At 32.3% G+C, this 19,338-nt stretch overlaps 2 protein-coding genes and 1 long non-coding RNA gene across 14 annotated transcripts in view; 2 read left to right on the forward strand and 1 right to left on the reverse strand.

The window, feature by feature from the left end:
- The window catches only part of LOC148597779 (potassium channel subfamily T member 2-like), a 64,679-nt gene extending 60,602 nt beyond the window's left edge, over window positions 1-4,077 (forward strand). For all 8 annotated transcript variants that reach the window (XM_088561622.1, XM_088561626.1, XM_088561620.1 and 5 more), the window contains one exon: window positions 1,570-4,077. In XM_088561622.1, the coding sequence (XP_088417748.1) occupies window positions 1,570-1,873 (304 nt within the window). In that variant the 3' untranslated portion in view covers window positions 1,874-4,077. The remainder of the gene's footprint in view (window positions 1-1,569) is intronic.
- Window positions 4,078-4,161: 84 nt separating this feature from the next.
- LOC148597781 (uncharacterized) lies at window positions 4,162-11,910 on the reverse strand. The gene is made up of 3 exons (XR_015918588.1): window positions 11,837-11,910; window positions 6,358-6,420; window positions 4,162-5,397 (listed from the first exon to the last, which is right to left on the reverse strand). It is a non-coding gene; the product is annotated as an uncharacterized LOC148597781 (long non-coding RNA).
- Window positions 11,911-12,677: 767 nt separating this feature from the next.
- Window positions 12,678-19,338, forward strand: part of LOC148597782 (uncharacterized) — a 29,080-nt gene continuing 22,419 nt past the window's right edge. For 2 of the 5 annotated variants that reach the window (XM_088562430.1, XM_088562433.1), the window contains exons 1-4: window positions 12,737-12,877; window positions 13,411-13,614; window positions 15,251-15,560; window positions 16,175-16,314. In XM_088562430.1, the coding sequence (XP_088418556.1) occupies window positions 13,453-13,614; window positions 15,251-15,560; window positions 16,175-16,314 (612 nt within the window). In that variant the 5' untranslated portion in view covers window positions 12,737-12,877; window positions 13,411-13,452. Of the gene's footprint in view, window positions 12,878-13,052; window positions 13,136-13,410; window positions 13,615-15,250; window positions 15,561-16,174; window positions 16,315-19,338 lie in introns of those variants that run through there. The other 3 variants (XM_088562431.1, XM_088562429.1, XM_088562432.1) reach the window with 3 other exon arrangements.

Genomic DNA, 19,338 nt, shown 5'->3' on the forward strand with positions numbered 1-19,338 from the left:
AGATATAGTGTAAGTACAGGATGTGATGTATGTTATACTGGACCCCACACCAAAGAGAAAACTGAGACTGGGAGATATAGTGTAAGTACAGGATGTGTTATCATATGTTATACTAAATGCCACACCAAAGAGAAAACTCAGACTGGGAGATATAGTGTAAGTACAGGATGTGTTATCGTATGTTATACTAAATGCCACACCAAAGAGAAAACTCAGACTGGGAGATATAGTGTAAGTACAGGATGTGTTATCATATGTTATACTGAACCCCACACCAAAGAGAAAACTCAGACTTGGAGATATAGTGCAAGTACAGGATGTGATATATTTTATACTGAACCCCACACCAAAGAGAAAATTCAGACTGGGAGATATAGTGTAAGTACAGGATGTGTTATCATATGTTATACTAAATACCACACCAAAGAGAAAATTCAGACTGGGAGATATAGTGTAAGTACAGGATGTGTTATCATATGTTATACTAAATGCCACACCAAAGAGAAAACTCAAACTGGGAGATATAGTGTAAGTACAGGATGTGTTATCATATGTTATACTGAACCCCACACCAAAGAGAAAACTCAGACTTGGAGATATAGTGCAAGTACAGGATGTGATATATTTTATACTGAACCCCACACCAAAGAGAAAATTCAGACTGGGAGATATAGTGTAAGTACAGGATGTGTTATCATATGTTATACTAAATACCACACCAAAGAGAAAACTCAGACTGGGAGATATAGTGTAAGTACAGGATGTGTTATTATATGTTATACTGAACCCCACACCAAAGAGAAAACTCAGACTGGGAGATATAGTGTAAGTACAGGATGTGATATATGTTATACTGAACCCCACACCAAAGAGAAAACTCAAACTGGGAGATATAGTGTAAGTACAGGATGTGTTATCATATGTTATACTGAACCCCACACCAAAGAGAAAACTGAGACTGGGAGATATAGTGTAAGTACAGGATGTGTTATCATATGTTATACTGAACCCCACACCAAAGAGAAAATTCAGACTGGGAGATATAGTGTAAGTACAGGATGTGATGGGGTATCAATATTCTGCTCACATTATTCTGGTTTTGTTGTGTTGGTTTTACAGCTTAATTGTGGCTACTTTTTCACTTATTTGTTATTCATATAACGGTGTGCATGATATCAGACTTGACTGACATTTGTTATCACTTAACTGAAATATTTTTTTTTCTTGACCTTAAAACAACAAACTCTAGAATAAATTTAATGTACCGTGAAAGAACTTTAATTCATGGATATCCATTTTTGTGGATCAAGGAAGAAACAAAAGTTCATGGATTCTTGAATTTGTGGTTTTAATGTTTTCAGTATATACATCAATGGGAATCTTTAATTTGTTGGGTACCAGCTTTCATGGTTTGGTCTACCTACGAAAACCACAAAAATTGGTACCTTACGAACAATAGTACTTATACAGAAGTCCATGTTCTCATGGAAACAACTAGTTAATAAATAATAAAATCAAAGAAAAAATCAAAATATGTGGTAAAGAAGAGATCTATTTTTATCATTATAGTTATGTGATACAGCCGAGTTGTATGAATGCTATCCCAAGTAAACAAGGAGGATGGAACAAAGTCAAATCAAAACTAATTAGGTCACTCAGTAATCGTGACAACCCAGGACCAAAACAAAGACTCATTTCAGAATCTGTTAAATCAACATTGCCAGAAATTCCACATGACAATGGAATCCATTTTGAGGCTAAAACAAACAACATTAGAACAGAGACCAGTTTACCAAGGCGGCCAAGTCGGTTCACAGTTCAGACCATACCAGATGTTCATGAGACTTTGTCCAACAAATCTACTGATGAATGATGATGGAACATTTACATTAGTCATGTGACATATACAAGTCACATGATTGTGAATGAAATGCCAGCAGAATGATAACTATGGCAGAGTATCTTGAAGGTTGCTAGAGACTTATGTAAAAACCACATGAACTTCTTGAAGAGAAAAACAATGTTGACCACTGTCAGTTATTCTTAATTTTATTCTCCCAATTTGTATTCTTTGACCAAATGCTAGGAAGGTTTTTGCGATTTAATTTTTCTATTTATTTTAGTACTGTTGACATTTCTGGTGCTTTCCATTAGTACCACTGGAACCTGACGTCTGTTCCATTGTTGGTTTGTACCCTATGCTTCATCTTGAATGACATAACATTCCCAGACATGGGAGGGGGAGTACTCTTATCCATCACTGAATGGAATTTAATGAAACTTTCTCAGAATCTTCATTACATATTCCTATTGTGCCACCCAATTTTTGGTGGGGTATCAATTTTTTTAACTCAACATGAAATTAGTGAAAGTCGGTTTGACCCAGTTAATGGAAAACCTGGTGTCTATACACAGTATAATTTTGTTGCTAGATTTATACAATAAGACTTAAATATAGACCACAAACATTATGCGTGAAATGTTAATAACCAAGAGAATGTTTGGTTTTAAGATACATGATGTGTGAGTTAGGTTCAGAAATTTGACAGAATGTTTTCAAAGTCTGTCAGTTTACATCCATAGGTACATGAATTGGTGCTATTTTTGTTCTGTAAAGAATAGAGTTGCATAAGACTTTCTTTGTAGCAATTTTTGTGTTCATTTTACATTTGTTATTAAGTGACACATTGAAATGTGAGATATAAAACCATAATTTCCTTTTTTTTCACGATAACTCCTCCCAGATGACACCTTTTCGATGTTAAACTTTCATCAAAAACAAATCCTACCATGTGTACCCAGCTTAAGGAGGTAGACCTAGGGTAAACCAAAGCCTTTCAAGCTTTCCTTTGAAAAAGAATGAAATCAATCCAATTTACTTTGATGCTTACATGAGATTCAGATGTCACATGCTGAATACAAACGTTCCAATTATTTGTAAGAGCTGTTTCCCTTATCATATCATCAAAGAATGAATAGAGTGAAATTATACTCAATATGAAGCCTTGCTTTATTTTTTCAGTTTGACCTGACGATATATCAACCTGTTTAGATGTTATAATAAATCAAACTGGTTATATGTGTATAATACCTAAGGAAAATTGGACTTAATCTTATATTACAAAATTTTGAATGGGATAAATTGGTAACTTACTAGCTACTGTTATCCCATGCTTATAATTATGTTATATCTGTGTATACTCAAATTGGTAAAATAAACCGATCATAAAATAAAGAAAATTAGTTAAAAATGAAATAGATTAAAGATAAGAAGATAAAAGATATCTGCATGCTTTATTAAAATAACTTTTTTTAACATTAACTCTGCCAGGGAAAGCTGCCAGTCCCAAGCCTAGAAAAAGGAGGAGGGTCTATAGTTACATTTTTTAACTAAAATAAGTCTTATATTTCTTATATTTTATAATTATACTTGCCAAAGAGATGAACAACCAATTATAAAGAGAATTTTTTTTAAATTGTGAATAGCATACAATAACTTTACCATGCATCTTATGTAGCACTAAATCAATACATATGTATTAATTTAAATTTACCTGTATTCTGGTGCAAAAGGATCATTAATTTATTGGTGCAAAGCCCTCCTTTATGGCGCAAAAAGAAAACGCTCAAAATATCAATAATTGATTGATTGATTGAATGATTGATTGATACATTCCTTTATACAGTATCTACATCATTTGCTCTGTCTTACAGTGTTGTATTATGAATGCCATAGTTCTCTGTCTTACAGAATATTTCTTTCTTTATTTGAAAGTGTTTTTTATAGTACATTTCTTTTTTAATTTAAAAGGACTTAAAAGTTGCATTTATTTTTATTTTTTTTCACTGAAAAAATGTAAGCTTAAAAGCATTTAGTCCAAATCAATAGCTGAGAATTGTTCACTTCAGCAGTTACAGTATTTTATCTATTTTGAAAATACGTTCTAATTCACCAAGAAAAAATCTTCATTCTGTATGTCACATATTGGTTGTTTATTTTCTTGTTTTGTTGTGAATATTTGATTAAAGTTGTACTGATTATACAAGAATAAAACATTTTCTTAGTTTACAATTCTATTAATTGTTTGCATTTTTTGTTGGTAAATAATTAGAGCTCTATGATTATCTCCCTTCACAATAAATTCCACTTACAGATTTAATTATATATTTTGTGGTTTTTTTTTTTATATTTAAGGTATGGTGTGAAGTAGATATTTGTTGTTTTAGCAGAAGTTCTGTATGGGAATTTTCACTCTATTCACTGAATGCCCCCTTTTCCCTTAATTTAACTTAATTTAAATTCCACCATCTTCTCTGCTTGAACTGATTTCTTTAGTTAGTTGAGTACTAGGTTGTACCATTAATGGCATTATCATACTTGAGAGAAGAGGTATACAACTTGTCCATCAGTTCTTTGGTTTGAAAGCATTTTTTAAAGCAAAATCTCTGGGGTTTTTTTTTGACAAATGTGAATGTATTTGTTATTGTGATGTATTATTGTCAGCCATAATGATCAAGCTTCAGACAGTATAACTTGGATATAAGTGATGAGACTTGAATATTTATTTCTATACAGCCATGTGGTCGACATTTAGGATTCACAATTTTAACTTGAGTATACATATATGGATCTCCATAAAATTCTATCACAATGTACTATCCCACAAAAACGAAAGGCTTGGGCTTGATTGTGAAGATAGGAACTTTAACATATGGTAATAAGGGAGCAACCAATTGATTTTTTATGGGGGGTGATCAAATTTTATATCCTATTTAGGTCATGCCTTTTTTCTTCCGCAAATCAGCGAAATTGTTATTGTTTTTTATTATGACTAAAAAATATGAGGACAATATAAATACCTGCCTTTTTAATTTTCCTTATGACCTAACTTGGCTTTTCATTCCTTTAAAATGTCAATCTTGCTTTTTTATTTCAAATTTGATCTTAGTTTGCCTATAAAAAATCAAATGGGAATTCCCTAATATTAGTAGTAATCAGGGCTAAAGGGGGCCAGGGGCATATGCGTTTTCATGATTTACATACAATAACTTGAGTTTAAATGTATAGAACTATGTGAAATAAACAGTTGTATCTTAAAAGGAAGACTGGGAATGATATTGGGGGGTGGGGTGTAGTTTGTAATTGAACTGGTCAGAACAGGGCTAGAAATAAGCATTTTCCTGATTTTCACACAATAGCTTGAGTTCTTGTACTTCTGTCATACCATTATGGAAAACCGTTGGTTGCTATAAGAATTGATCACAATTTATACATGTAATCAGAGCCGTTTCGTGTTTGAATGATGTTGCATTCATTTCAGTATTTGACCACAGGCCGTACATGTACAGGGTGAGGGCTTGTTCACTGTAGTTGTACGTATTCAGCTGCACCTGCCACTTAAGTAATAGAAGAAGAGTAAAATCTTCATTATCTATCTGCAAATTATATAATTTTTTTTTTTACAATTTCGAAGTAAAGAAAAGATGACCCTGTTAAAATAGGGAGCTACAAAAATACCAATCATTCAAATATTGCAAATTTCGATATGCTGTTCACGTACTCTCATGAGCTTGGGAAGTTCAAGATTCAAACAACAAATGATATATTAAAGAAGTTATCAAAACCAAAAATACAGAAATAGGAAGCCAAATCCATCAACGATGAGTTCTAAGCAAGGAAATGTGTTGGAAAGGTGATCCTGGCATTGAATATTAAGAAGACAAATTAAATCGCCAAAATGTGTTTTTCAGTGACACACTTATTAAATACAAATGTAGCACAGAGTAATATAAGGGTTAAAAGTTTATACCTGAAATATCTGCTCAATTGTTACTCTCTTTTAAGCTTAATTATTTTCCAGTGTTTCCTACGTTAAAGTTATTCCAGTATGCAAAAATGAAAAGATTGCGTACTATATACGGCTTTGAAATGTTAAGTTAAAACACATAGCAGGATCTGAGTCTGAATTGGAAAATATATTAGTGCAGCTGCTTAAACTGTTGAATTTCATTTCACTTTAATGATATATAGTTAGAGTTGCCAAAGAAAATCCCTTTAAAGAGATAATGAGTGAGTTATGTTGCCGCTTGGTTTTCAGACGCGGGTTCAAGCGGGTGCACCCAGTGCCAACCCCTAACTTTGGAAAAAAAAGTCGCTAGAAATCTTGATTTTTCACAATTTAATTCTACCACCATAAAATTTGTTTGACTCGCTTCGCTCGGCATTTTATTTTATTACCCCCCCCCCTCCCCCGTAACCTGAAGTCCTAGATCTGCAACTGCGTGGATTTTCAAGAAAATATAGTGCCCAAAATGCTTTAAAGCATAATTCATGTTATCGGATTTTCATTTACTTACTTTTGTAGTAAAATTGTGACTTCGTAATTTTTTCATTCAGTGTCATCATTTGTACCTTTGGAACTAAGAATAAAAAGACCTTAAATATATTGGCAATAACAAGGATGGTCCACAATTCAGACGCATGGCCTGAATGTGAAAACAGGAAACGTGCAAAGACGTTATATATATAAACATGGTTTATTCGCTCCCATAAGGTGAAATCCATTAGTTTAAAAAACATGCGTGTGAAATGGCTTAAGTTAAGGTAATTTTGTTAAATATTCTGGGGGAAATTAATATGGGACTCTCTTATTTCGCAGTGTTGTAAAAGCTGTATATGTATGTTTCCCCTTGTCGGGTTGATTTATAAAAGTGTGTGGAGATCCAAGTTGTTGGGCGACTCGTTGTTAGAGTTATTGCCCTTGAAAGGTGAAATATGATGTTTTAGCAGATTTCAGTCAATATCTTGAAAACTATAATATAGATTGATTAATTATTGGGGTTTAACGCCCAAGCAGCAATATTTCAGCTAAATTCAGGCGAATGATAGATAGAAACTTTCAATTGATGATATGTCCTAGCAAAGTCTTCTTTGAGTCAAAATTGGAGTCGTCTTCGAGTCAAAACTGTCGAATAACTCCTTGTTAGAGTTATTGCCCTTGAAATGCAAAAAAAGAACCAGGTGAGCGATTCAGGCTCCTGAGGCCTCTTGTTTCAAATTATCTTGGAATTAGAAAATAGTATTGTGGTATATGATTTTAATATTATAATTTTAACATATAAAAAGATAGTGAAATTCATTTTCCTCTGTATTCCGAACCAGCGTCTAGTTTAAATCGGAAATTTAATTTAAATTTTGAGCATCTAAGTTTCGGTCATCGTTTTGAAAACCACACCTCAGCGGCATGTAATATAATAGTTGCTACAAGAGAATTTAAAAAAGAACTTCAGTTGCACATCAAACGGATGACAATGTTTATATATATATTGTGCACATAAAGTTTTTTTGCTTGATTAGAAATGTTTTTTTTTTTAAATAGAATTAAATATTCAAATCTGTCAGCTCATTTCATTTGAAAATAAGATATATTTGAATTGAATATATTTCAATGACCCAGATAGTCATAACTTTGTCAGATTTTCGCAATTTTTCTTTTTTTTTTCTTTTCATTCGGGAAATAACACATGACACGCAATTTTAATTTTCGATGCAGTTTTTTTTTTTTCGAACGCAAATAAGTTATCAGTATTTGGCTAATCGGGAAACAGAATTGCGATCAGGTGATTTGCGTTTCCATGGAAGAGCGTCTTTAAGGTCAAAGGGTAAAAAGCGAAACTATACCGACTGCGTCGGAAAAAAAGTCATGTCCCGGAAGTAACAAAAAGTGACTGTCCTTACGGAGAAAATTCATCATTTCCTTCCATGGAATGCCAACGGGGTCAAAATTCTTAATCCGTAAATTGTTAATGTGTAACTTCTTGATTTGTAAATTATCTATTTGAAATTCGTAAATTGTCAATTTGTAACTTGCAAGTGTGTAACTTTCCATTTTGTACATTGAAAATCTGTATTTGCAACTTTGAAATACAACTTTTCTAACTTTGAAATTAATCATTTGCAACTTCCTTGTAACTTTCTTTGAAATAGCGGACAATTTGACAGTGTAATAAACCACGTAAGCTTGAAAAAACCCCAATCTGAGGTTTTGTGACGTGAAAAATGTCCATTCATGAAATGTCAAATTATGCTTAGTTGCATTATATGCTGACGATCATTATGACGACAGATGGCGCTCGGGATTGAAAAACAAAATGCGACACTGCTGTCCAGAACGGAAATTAAACTGGTTGGTCTTAAAACTGGATGGGCATTTTTTGATACATTTTTGGCTATGACTTAAGTTTCACTCACTGGAACTAAAAAAAATAAAGTGATTTTTAAAGAATAATAAAAGTGCTTTAAATTGGTTGAAAGTTTGGGTTTTTTTTTTTTTTTTAGAAAATATCAAGAAAACATTAAAGCGAATATCTTGACAAGACGAACTTTCTCTGACAAGAAAATGGCGATAAAAAGGGAGTAAGTCGATGAATAAAGTTCATTATTGATGAATTGTGTCACGTAAAACTTTGTCAAAAAATGTTTACTTATTCTTAAAGCTTTTAGTAATAGGCACATTTTAATTGAAAATTATTTCATTTGGAGTCAGTTAGGTGAGAAAATCTTGACTGCACGGACTGATTCTGAAACGTGATTTGTGTTGTTTTTTACGGGATGCGGTAACAAAACGCCCAAAACTTGAAAATTACTTCATGTCTGTCAAAAGTCCTTAACATATTCTATATGTTTTTGAAATATGTCCAGAAATAAATTCAAAATTTTGACAGGACGAACTTTTTCCAACATGAAATCTTCAATTGAGTATCGAATGTGGGAACAAACAAAGGTATTTTTTCTAAATTATAAATGTCTGTCAAAAAATATTTACATATTCTTAAAGTCTATATTCAAGAGTATATTTAAATATTTAATTCTGAGAACATTAAAAGGAGAAAATCTTGACAGGACGGACTCTTTCTGTTATGTGATTTGTACAGTCTTTTACGGGGATATGGTAACAAAACAAAAAATATCTGAAATTTATTTAATATTCATCAAAAATATTTATCATATTCTTAAAGGTTATATATTTTGTGCAACATTTTGGTGTATATATTTTTGAAATTAATGTAGAGATAAATCAAAAAATAAAACTTAAAGATAAAATAATAAAATAAAGATAAAACTTTTTCGGTAGAACATAATTAGGCGTAGAAATATAACACATAGACCTTAATTGGATGAACAATCTCTAATCACCATTAACTGGTTTATAAAACTTTCACACCTTTTTAATCTAATTCAGAGATGATTACATACACATTTCATTTCAACTAAACAGTTTCCGCATATATCGGGGTTTCAAGACACTTTCCTGACATCGGTGTTTGACAGTGAAAACCAATAGTTGTCATCGCACAGAAAATATTTGAAAAAGTGTCAGGCAAATCAGGCTCGGTTGAATTTTGCCTTTCAAGGGCAATAAATTTAAGAAGAAGCTGTCCAAAAATTGTTCTTTCAATCTATCATAGTTTTCAAGATATTGGCTGAAAACTGTATGAAAAATGTCATCATTTCCCCTTTCAAGGGCAATAAATCATACAAGGGGTCGTCTCACAACTTTTATCCCTGAGACGTTTCTAGGCCTTATAATAAGGATCAGTTCAGCAATTAAAAGAATTTGGCCAAACCTCACGGTTTTATATATATCTGCGAAAAACTACTGTCTTCTCCCTATGTCATATTTTTAGTAACGGCGGCCATGTTTTTCAACGGATCAAAAATCCCCACATCATTTCTATGCAGGATACGTAAGGGAACATTTGTACAAAGTTTGGTTCTAGTTGGTCACGTAGTGTCAGAGGAGCTAGAAGAATTTTGAAAAAAGTGTTAACGACGACGGACAACGACAACGACGGACGCCAAGTGATGACAAAACGACTTCTCGTCAAAATCCCAGAAACTCGTTAACATTCTTATTCAATTGATTATGGTTTACATGCGATTGCAAGTACGGTTCAATTCTGTACAAGTGGTTTTACTGGGGGGTCTTCATATTCAGTACTGAAAACCATATATGAGAGAACATTTGATTTCAAGTTTGGAAAAGGAAGAGTTCGGGATGTTTTCTAATTCATTAATGGGTCAAGTAGGTAAAATGTAATAAAAAACTGTAGAAATGAACTGAGATTGTGGTGAGGTCGATGGTATTGAGGATATGGTAGGTTGTGACAATAAAAATGAGGTTAAGTGATATATTATAATATAGTGTTTGGAAACACAAATCTTGTGCAGATGCTGAACCTGAGAAAGCATGGAATGTACTAAACACAGCCTACTTAGATATACATCAAGCAATTACACCACACAAATAACGGACTCTGTTTACTCAGTTAATCTTTTAAAACAACATGTCACTTTAACTTGTAACACAAATTAACCCAATAAAAACCGGTACATAACAATTGCAAACTTCTTTGTTGCATTTGCGAACTTTTTGAAAATATGTACCTTTATAATGCTTTAGCCATGCCTCTGGGATGAAAGTAGGATATATATGGCACTATTGAATTTATTGAAATACGAAAACAAACTTGCATATGTATATATCTATGGCAAGCCAAAATGGACAAAATGCCTATTTATAAATATTCATAAATATTTGTAATTTAATTATAAATATTTATAATTGAATTACTAATATTTATAATTCATTTATAGATATTTATAATGATGATGTTATTTATAAATATCTATAATGATGATGTTATTATAAATATTTATAATTCAATTATAAATATTTATAAATGAATTATAAATATTAATAATTGTCCTATATTTATAAATATTTATAATTCATTTATAAATATTTATAATTCAATTATAAGTAGTTTTAATTATTTATAAGTATTTATAAATAGGATTTTTTGTCCACTTTGGATTGAATTATAAATATTTATAATTTCCATATTTATTAATATTTATAATTCAATTATAAATATTAATAAATGATTCATAAATATTTATAATTCAATTATAAATATTAATAAATGATTCATAAATATTTATAAATGAATTCTAAATATTTATAAATGAATTCTAAATATTTACAAATGAATCATAAATATTTATAATTATTTATAATTATTAATAAATAGGCATTTTTGTCTACTTCGGCTTGCCATATACATGTATATCATCATGTAACCCGATGTCTCAGCTTTACAATGGTACCAATACCGTTGCAGTAACACTGAGCGTTTAGGGGTAAAATGAAAATGTACCCCTACCCCGCCGAAAAATTGCTTAAATTGACATATATTGATATATTTTCAGTACCCATAGAGTATTTATACGTCAGTATAAAATGGCTTATTTGGTATTTTCTGTTTAGTATTATCACAATTTATACTTCTGGGGTTCTTTTGATAAATTTTGAATTTCACAGAAGGAAACTAAAGTTATAGCCAAAAAAGTATCCGTTTGGAATTTGCAGCTGTCGTCTGATTTTTGTTTGCATAACATGATATGTGTAAAATATTCCCACAATCCTTGGATAATTGTAATATTTCCCGTATTTGTACAGATTACTCTGACAGGCCAAAAGTGAAATGGATGTTGGTAGAGATGCCCTTAAGTGACAAAAAAATGTAAAGTACTTCGAAGTTATTGACAATTTGAGAACGAGGGGAAGGGGGTTACTCCTACAAACGTAAGAGGTTGGAATTCCGTTCCTCCATACCCCCAACTTCTTACTTGCCATATTGCATAACGCTCGTTCCGCCGTTCCTTGAAATCGGCAGAATTATTGTAAACTAATTTCCATTTAAAATGTTTTATACAGTTTCTTTACCATTACACGGGAGAAGGTGACTAAACTAAAGAAAAACAATGATCTACCTGATGAGAAAATCAAGCAATTCTGGAAATCCTTTGTAAAAGCAGTTAAATTGAACTTCATATTTGGTTTTTAGCTTTTTGAGTGCGTAATTCCGGTTCATAAAATTACGAATTTTAAAATTTGCGAAACGAAACCAACGAATTGTCTTTACCAACTTTAAGTTCGTTTTGTCAAAAATATACTGTATTCCGTAAAATTGGTGACCTAATTCAAAATTGCTGGTCATTTTCACAACTGTTCCTTCATACAAATGTTTTCTAGGTATTTAACAAATACTGAGGATTTTTATCGTTCAATTTCCGATAGATTATGTAAATAAAAGACATCAAGTATTTTAAAACACATGTTTAGCTAATTAACATTTGTGGTGGCTTTCAAAATGTCAGATGCTAGAGGTTAGGATGGCACCAAGTCAGAAAATAGCTTGCCAGACAACATTTTGGGGAAATTTTGTTAAAGTTATTCATTTATTGAAAAAAAAAACTTCCCCATTAATTAACAAGACAGATTTTAAAAAAGAAATATTGATTTTGCTTTCTGCTTAAACATAAATAAAATATCGCACTTGCAAAACAAAAATTTTCATCTGGGTCGACCCCCCCCCTTTTCCCCTCTTTATAATGTACTTTATTATTTTTACGAATCTTGCACAGACGGTACATGTATGGTAAAGCTCACGGTGCTAGCTGATTTATGCAATGCCTACCACATATTAAAAATATACAGATAGGTTGAGTGTCATCACTTAGTTCTATGAATTTCGTTGCAAAAGCCATCGCGAATATTAACGACGGGTCATTAAGCATGCGTATTGGTTGTTTACGTATAATCTAATCACGTGACTATACACAAAAAATGGCTACTGACTATTTGTCTGTCCTTCGTCAGCTGGACACGTATAAATTTTCTAACAAACATCGAGTAAATTATATACAATGTTGCATCTTTTCATAAATAACAAAATTATAGTTATGTTTGTGGCCATTGCCAAACAACAGACCCGACGCAGTGTGGTTTTAGGGGATTGGAAAGGCTAACAGGTGCGTGCAAGGTGCAGCTTATCTGGCGTGTTATAAATGTAAATTTTGGTAAAACGTGAACTTAAAAATCATCGTCAAAATCCCTAAGGTGAAAAGCATAGGAAATTGAAAACCTCAAACGTCTAAAGATATCTCATACTGCTCACCTCAAAACTTGTTATTTATTGTGATCAAAAACCCAAACATTAATCAACACTACCACACAGTTGTTTACATGAACTGTTGGTTCGTCTTGTTCAGAACTTCCCTATTATAATGGTGCTTTGAAGCTTGTTGTGACAATTTTAATTCAGCTGCATCATTCTGTGTGTCTGGTTATTTGGTGAAATCACTGGATTATAATAATTTTGAGGGGAAATAGTTTGTAATAGTCATTCTAACTATTGATTCATTTTCACTTTCTGTTATTGCTTGGTACAGGAATAACACTGTTTAAGGATGTTTATTCTATTGTATAAGTTTTTAAATTTGTGGGGTTTTTTTGTTTTGTTTTTTTTTTTTGATTAAACATGATTCTGTATTGTTCATTTCAGTGAAAATCTGGAGTAAAAAATTAATGGTAAAATAGTTTTTTCATGGTGTGTATGCAACAACTTCTAACACCAAAACAAGAAAATTTATATCTAATGGAAATGCTAAGTGGAAGTACAGATTTTGAAACTCCTCAACCCAGGTTTTCCATAATAGAGTTACCTGGATCTGACATTCAAAGAGAAGGGACATTAAAAAAATTAAAGGTGAGCAAATCCTGTTTTCATTTTGTACATAGTACAATTTTGTGTAGTAAATCATTACTTCACTTACAACAGTGTAGGATGTTTGAATAAAAATGGTTAAACATCTAAAGCATTCTTTTTATGAGTCTTTTTGGTTTCCATATGTAGCAGCTATGGAATGAGACAGTAAAATGGGGCATCTATATATTGCATGTACATGTACATTGTATTGGGATCCAACTTGTATTTTGCCTTTATATTGTGATTATATTAATGTAGTATTGTTCATGTATAACGGGAGAGCATGGTTTGACTCCCAAAATTATACTCCCCCACTGAGGATCAAACCCTAGACACCTCGGGAACAAGCCAGCGACAAACTGATTTGGCTAAAGAATTAATCCTTAGCCAAGTCAATTAACTGGCTGTTTAAATCTCACTACCTACTACAACACAGTAGGCTGTCCTGCCACATAAGAAATTTATTACATTTACAGGTATATATAAACAGTTTTATTGTAATTAATGATGTGTAGGTTTATTGGAATTTTTGGCTACTACCACAGTGATTTTGCCAGCACTCGTCACTTTCGTAATTTCAAACCAAGGTTTAAAAGTTTCATTAAAAACTTTCATACATGTACCTGTTTTGGTAATCATTACAAGTTTGTAACCCCACACCAGTCAACAGTCTTTACAGGTGGACAACATGTATTAAAAGTTGTTTTTAAGATATCCGATTATTGGGTTAATAATGAGATCATCTATCAGCCGTGATCGTAAGCATTCATTCTGCAGTCATCATCTTTGATGATATCCTACATGTATGATTGTGTTATTGAGTAGACTACGCATTTTACTCAAAATGCCATTGTTAGGTATAAACCCAGAGAATGTCATCTTCAAAATCTTCTTTGATGAGGAAAGCAAAGCAATATTTTGCAAAGATTGTACGACAACAAATCTTGTGAACTCTTTCATGATAGGATGTCAGACAACTTCCGGAAACATTGTCAGGAGCGCTGACCACAAGAAAGCGCTTCAGACTGAACATCTGAAAACATCATAGAAACTTCCTGATGATGCAGATTTCTCTAGTGCAAAAGTGACTAAAGGGTTCAAAATCCTGGGAAAAACCCTGCTACAAGTATACTAATTTTGTTACTGAACATAAGACTTTTCCTGGTAGAATATTGTTAAACCTGTTAAGTTTGATTAAAGTCCATCTGACATACCAAACAATTTTTTGTATTTGTTACCTTTACAATTTACTTCATCCAAGGCATGTATTTGTATACATGTACATGTTTTCGAAGAACATGTGCAATGTACATTTGTATATGAGGAAACACATTCAAGAAAATTAAATGCACATGTACATGTGTGTTTTGATGTGCATATGCAGGATGTAAAAAGAAAATGAACTATGATCACAACTTGAGTAGTATTGCCAGATTAAAATGTTTATGAAGAAATTCCTTGTAGTGATAAATTTTGCCTGAACCGTCCTGTTTTTGCTTGGTTTTGTACATGTTGCACATGTACAAAATGTACTTGTAATGAGCAAACATATATTATATTACATAACATTTGTTTGTTCACCATGGAGATTAGTGGATATATATATATATATATACACCTTTTGAATATTTTTCAGACAAATAAGAAGAAATATTTTGTTCTGCGATCTACAAGTAGCAGTGGTCCAGCAAGATTGGAGTACTATGATTCAGAAAAGAAATTACGTTTAGGACAACCCCCTAAACGTTCATTGAAACTTCATACATGTTTTAATATCAACAAGAAAAATGATACACGCCAAAAATATGCTATTGCATTATACACAAAGGATGAATGTTTCTCAGTCCTGGCTGATGATGCTGTAGAACAAGAACTCTGGTTAAATTTGTTGTTAAAGTTACAGAATGAATTCATTCCTGCTGGAGAAATGCCTAAACCACATTATGGTAAGTCACTAGACATTCAATTCTCCATCAGGAAAAATGCTCAAACCACATTATGGTAAGTCACTTAACATTCAATTCTCTGTCAGGAGAAATACATAAACCATACTTTGGTACATGCAAGTCATGTCACTTAACATTCAATTCTCAGTCAGTGTTTTATAGCTAAAATCTTTAGTTTAAATTTTGGCCCCATGTAATGTGCTGGACATACAATGTACCATAGGATCTCGTATACATATGGCATTTGAATCATTAAAAAGTATTTTTCGAATTGAGATGGTGTTAGTTTATCAACATTTCATGAGGGCACCTTGAAATTATTAAGAGGGAATTAGGGGATCGGAAAAAAAGCAGATATTTGAGTGCAGGGCAATTTCTACATGTATCAAGTGAGAATATTGTGTAGTGATCGTACATATGTATTTAGTGCATGCATAAGTACATGTATTATATATATACATGTCCATGTACAAAATGTTCATGCACATGTACATTATACAATGTATGCAATTATGATCCCACAGATTTTATGAGCTTGGGTGAACTGATGTACTTGTAAAACATACAAGTGTACAAAGCACATATACATTACATGTTGTATTATTTATTTTCAGACCATGTGTGGCAAGTATCAGTAAAACCTAAAGGTTTAGGAGCCAGTAAAACTATTTGTGGTGATTACAGACTATGTTTGTCAGAATCAGAGATTTGTATGATCAAGAAAAACTCAGATAGACCAGAATTTACATTTCAGGTAAGATGTTTTTGTCAGCGACTATTACTCATTTAATATGGTGTCTTTTAAGGTTTTTTTTAACTTAGAATTTAGATTTATAGCCCAACAAGGTACCTAAAACAAGTATTTCATAGAATATAACTACATGTACATGTATACTACACAAGTAAAAGCATAGGAATGTCTATGATATTGTTCCACAATATTCTTCACAACAATTGTAAGACTTGGATTGATTTTTGGGTAAAGACTTACATGTAAACTTTTCAAATATACATTTTGTAAGGGCCGAAAAGGGAGGCAGGAACATGCATGATATCCAGATAATAACTTGACTATTAGTGAGTGAATCTCTTTGAAATTGTATTACATGGTGCCATACCACCAAAGAAAGAATGGGATTACCGGTAACTCTGTCCATGTAGGAATTAGGGGTGTGATACAAGAATTTTCCTTATGTTCATATAATAACAAGTAAAAGTGAAAGGATCTCATATAAATTTTGCTACAAGATGCCATACCACACGTGGAAGACTGGGATTGATTTTTGGAGTCAAGTAGGAACTAGAAAAGCTGTGAGCAAAGCTCACTTGGTGGTACCACCTGCTCCCTCCCCAGAAACCATATAGGAAACCTCATAAGTGATTAAAGACATTCTGATGGAAAAGAACAAACTAGAAAAAGCACATTCGCTTCATGTAATGAAGAATCAGTGAAAGTTTTATCAGATGATTAGATGATAATCCCATCTTGGTTGACATATGACAAAGTACATACATTGTATTTTTCATCAGGAAACCTAAAAAATCATTCAGATTGAAAAACAAATTAGGAGGTTTATAATTGCATTTAATACTGTACATGTATATAAAAAAAATCTGTGAAAGTGTCATCATAATCTCCTCAGCTGTTTCAGAGGAGTTGCGGATTAAATCTGGGTATGGACACTATATACATTTTTACATGTACATGTACCTTTCACATTTCAAGAGTGGGGTATAATAAGGGGCCACTTATTTCTAGATTACTTGAGTGAAATTGTATTTATCATTTGAAATTGTACCATAAGGTGCCATAACCCCACATGAAGTTAGGGATTTATTTTGCCAGTTTTGTCTGGAACCATTTAGGACCAAAAAATGACCACTTAGCCTTAGGTTTTGGTCAAATTTTTATCCTGTGTCAAATGTCTGAACGTAATCAAAATTAAAAGCGGTGTCAGGGTTTGACCTCTGCTGTCATATCAAGCTGTCCACACTTGCCTGAACTTCAGGGTTAGACCTGTGTAGCCATATCAAGCTGTGCTTGCGACTTTACTTTACATGAAATGAGTACCATATTAAGTACACCAGCTGTCTTCCGTTTATTGATTACATGTTAGATGACAGGACTAGGATATTTTTCTTGTTAATACTATAATGTACATGTGCCTTGGTTTTCAATACCTCATTCCTCACTATACATTGTATATCTCATAAGTGTTTAAAGGAGACATGACACGAATCATTTTATAAATATAAACATAAAACAGTAGTATGTTTAGTTTGTTTCTCATCAGGTGCTGAATACATGTAAAGTTAGATTGATTTATTTGTGTTTTCATGATGACCTAATTGATCTGCATAAATAAAAACTGGAAGTAACGCTCAATTACCATATATGGAAATATTACGTCATTGGTTCTCAATAGCCATTTGGGTACTTTACATGTATATTACTCTCCCTGGTGCTGGCACACTTGTCAGTAGAAATATTCTGTAAAAAGGGGTGAAATCGACATTTTCATTGAAGATTGAGATTAAAAAGTTCAGTCTTACATAATGTACATGACAGAACATAATGAAATCTTTCTATGTGATCTTCTGTCTCACTGTGGATAGTCTAGTAATTATACATGTAATAGTTTAATATTTCTGACATTAGTTATCATTTGCTTTTCGAAGTGGTTTAAATTAATATAACTGTATGTGTATGTTCTCTGGCAAACCAAAGCTTTCAATATTTTCACTCTCAGTTGTAGAAATCTTGCAACAAGTGCAGAAACCCCATGCATTTCAACCACTCGATCTACATGTACATTGTACATGTATGAATTTAGAAACAGTGACGTAACACGGTCATGTGACCACATGCCATGGCTAACTAAAATTTGTATGGTTTGTGTAATTGTCGATTTTGAATCATTTTATCTTCAATTAAACGACATACATGTAAGTACATGTACTACAGTTTTGATTTATTATATGGTGTAATAAATCAAATAAACCAAAAATTTAAAAAAAATAATTTTTTGTGTCATGTCCCTTTTTACATCTTAGAACAAATTGATCCTCTGTGCATAGCACTGAAGGAAAGTTCTATCATGTAAAAAAAAGTATGAAATACAAAGTAAACAAACACTCGTGTCCATTATCTAGGTCAATAGTCTGGATAATGATGATGATACCAAAAGATCCAATTTGGATTTTATTCAAATACAGTACAAATATATATATATACATTGTTACTGAACATGGCCTAATCTAGGTGGAGAAATGAGCTTTCACTTCTTGTTTGTGTTTATTTCTCCCATTTGTCTTTGACAGGTAGAAGTTTTGTAATAGTTTACATAGACAGATATGTCAATATTTTTCACATACAATTTTTAAAACTTCTTCTTGCCATCAATATCTAGATTAGGCTCTGCTGATAATACATATTTTTAAGTCCAAACTAAGTTTTGTTGAAATGTTTAAAAGTATGTATTCCACAACTTCATGAGTACTTTCATTAAATCATTGTATAATTATGCAGTAGTAATCAAGGGAACCAAGATTCTGGTGGAAATCAAAAGAATATAATCCAGGTACAAATACTAGACATTGAAAACAGACATATACAACAAAGAACATTAACCAAAATAAAACATACGAGGTAAAAAGCAAATGAGCAACTCGGACTCCACTAAAAACTTGGAGGTATGGACCAGGTATGCCGTTAACTTAAGTGTCCTCTTCTTTTCTACAAACACTCACCAAGTTGCTCTTAAGGGTAGACCAAAGA

This window comes from Perna viridis, chromosome 14, assembly GCF_037379345.1.
Source record: "Perna viridis isolate PV_CMFRI_1.1 ecotype Kerala chromosome 14, ASM3737934v1, whole genome shotgun sequence".
Taxonomy (NCBI): domain Eukaryota; kingdom Metazoa; phylum Mollusca; class Bivalvia; order Mytilida; family Mytilidae; genus Perna; species Perna viridis.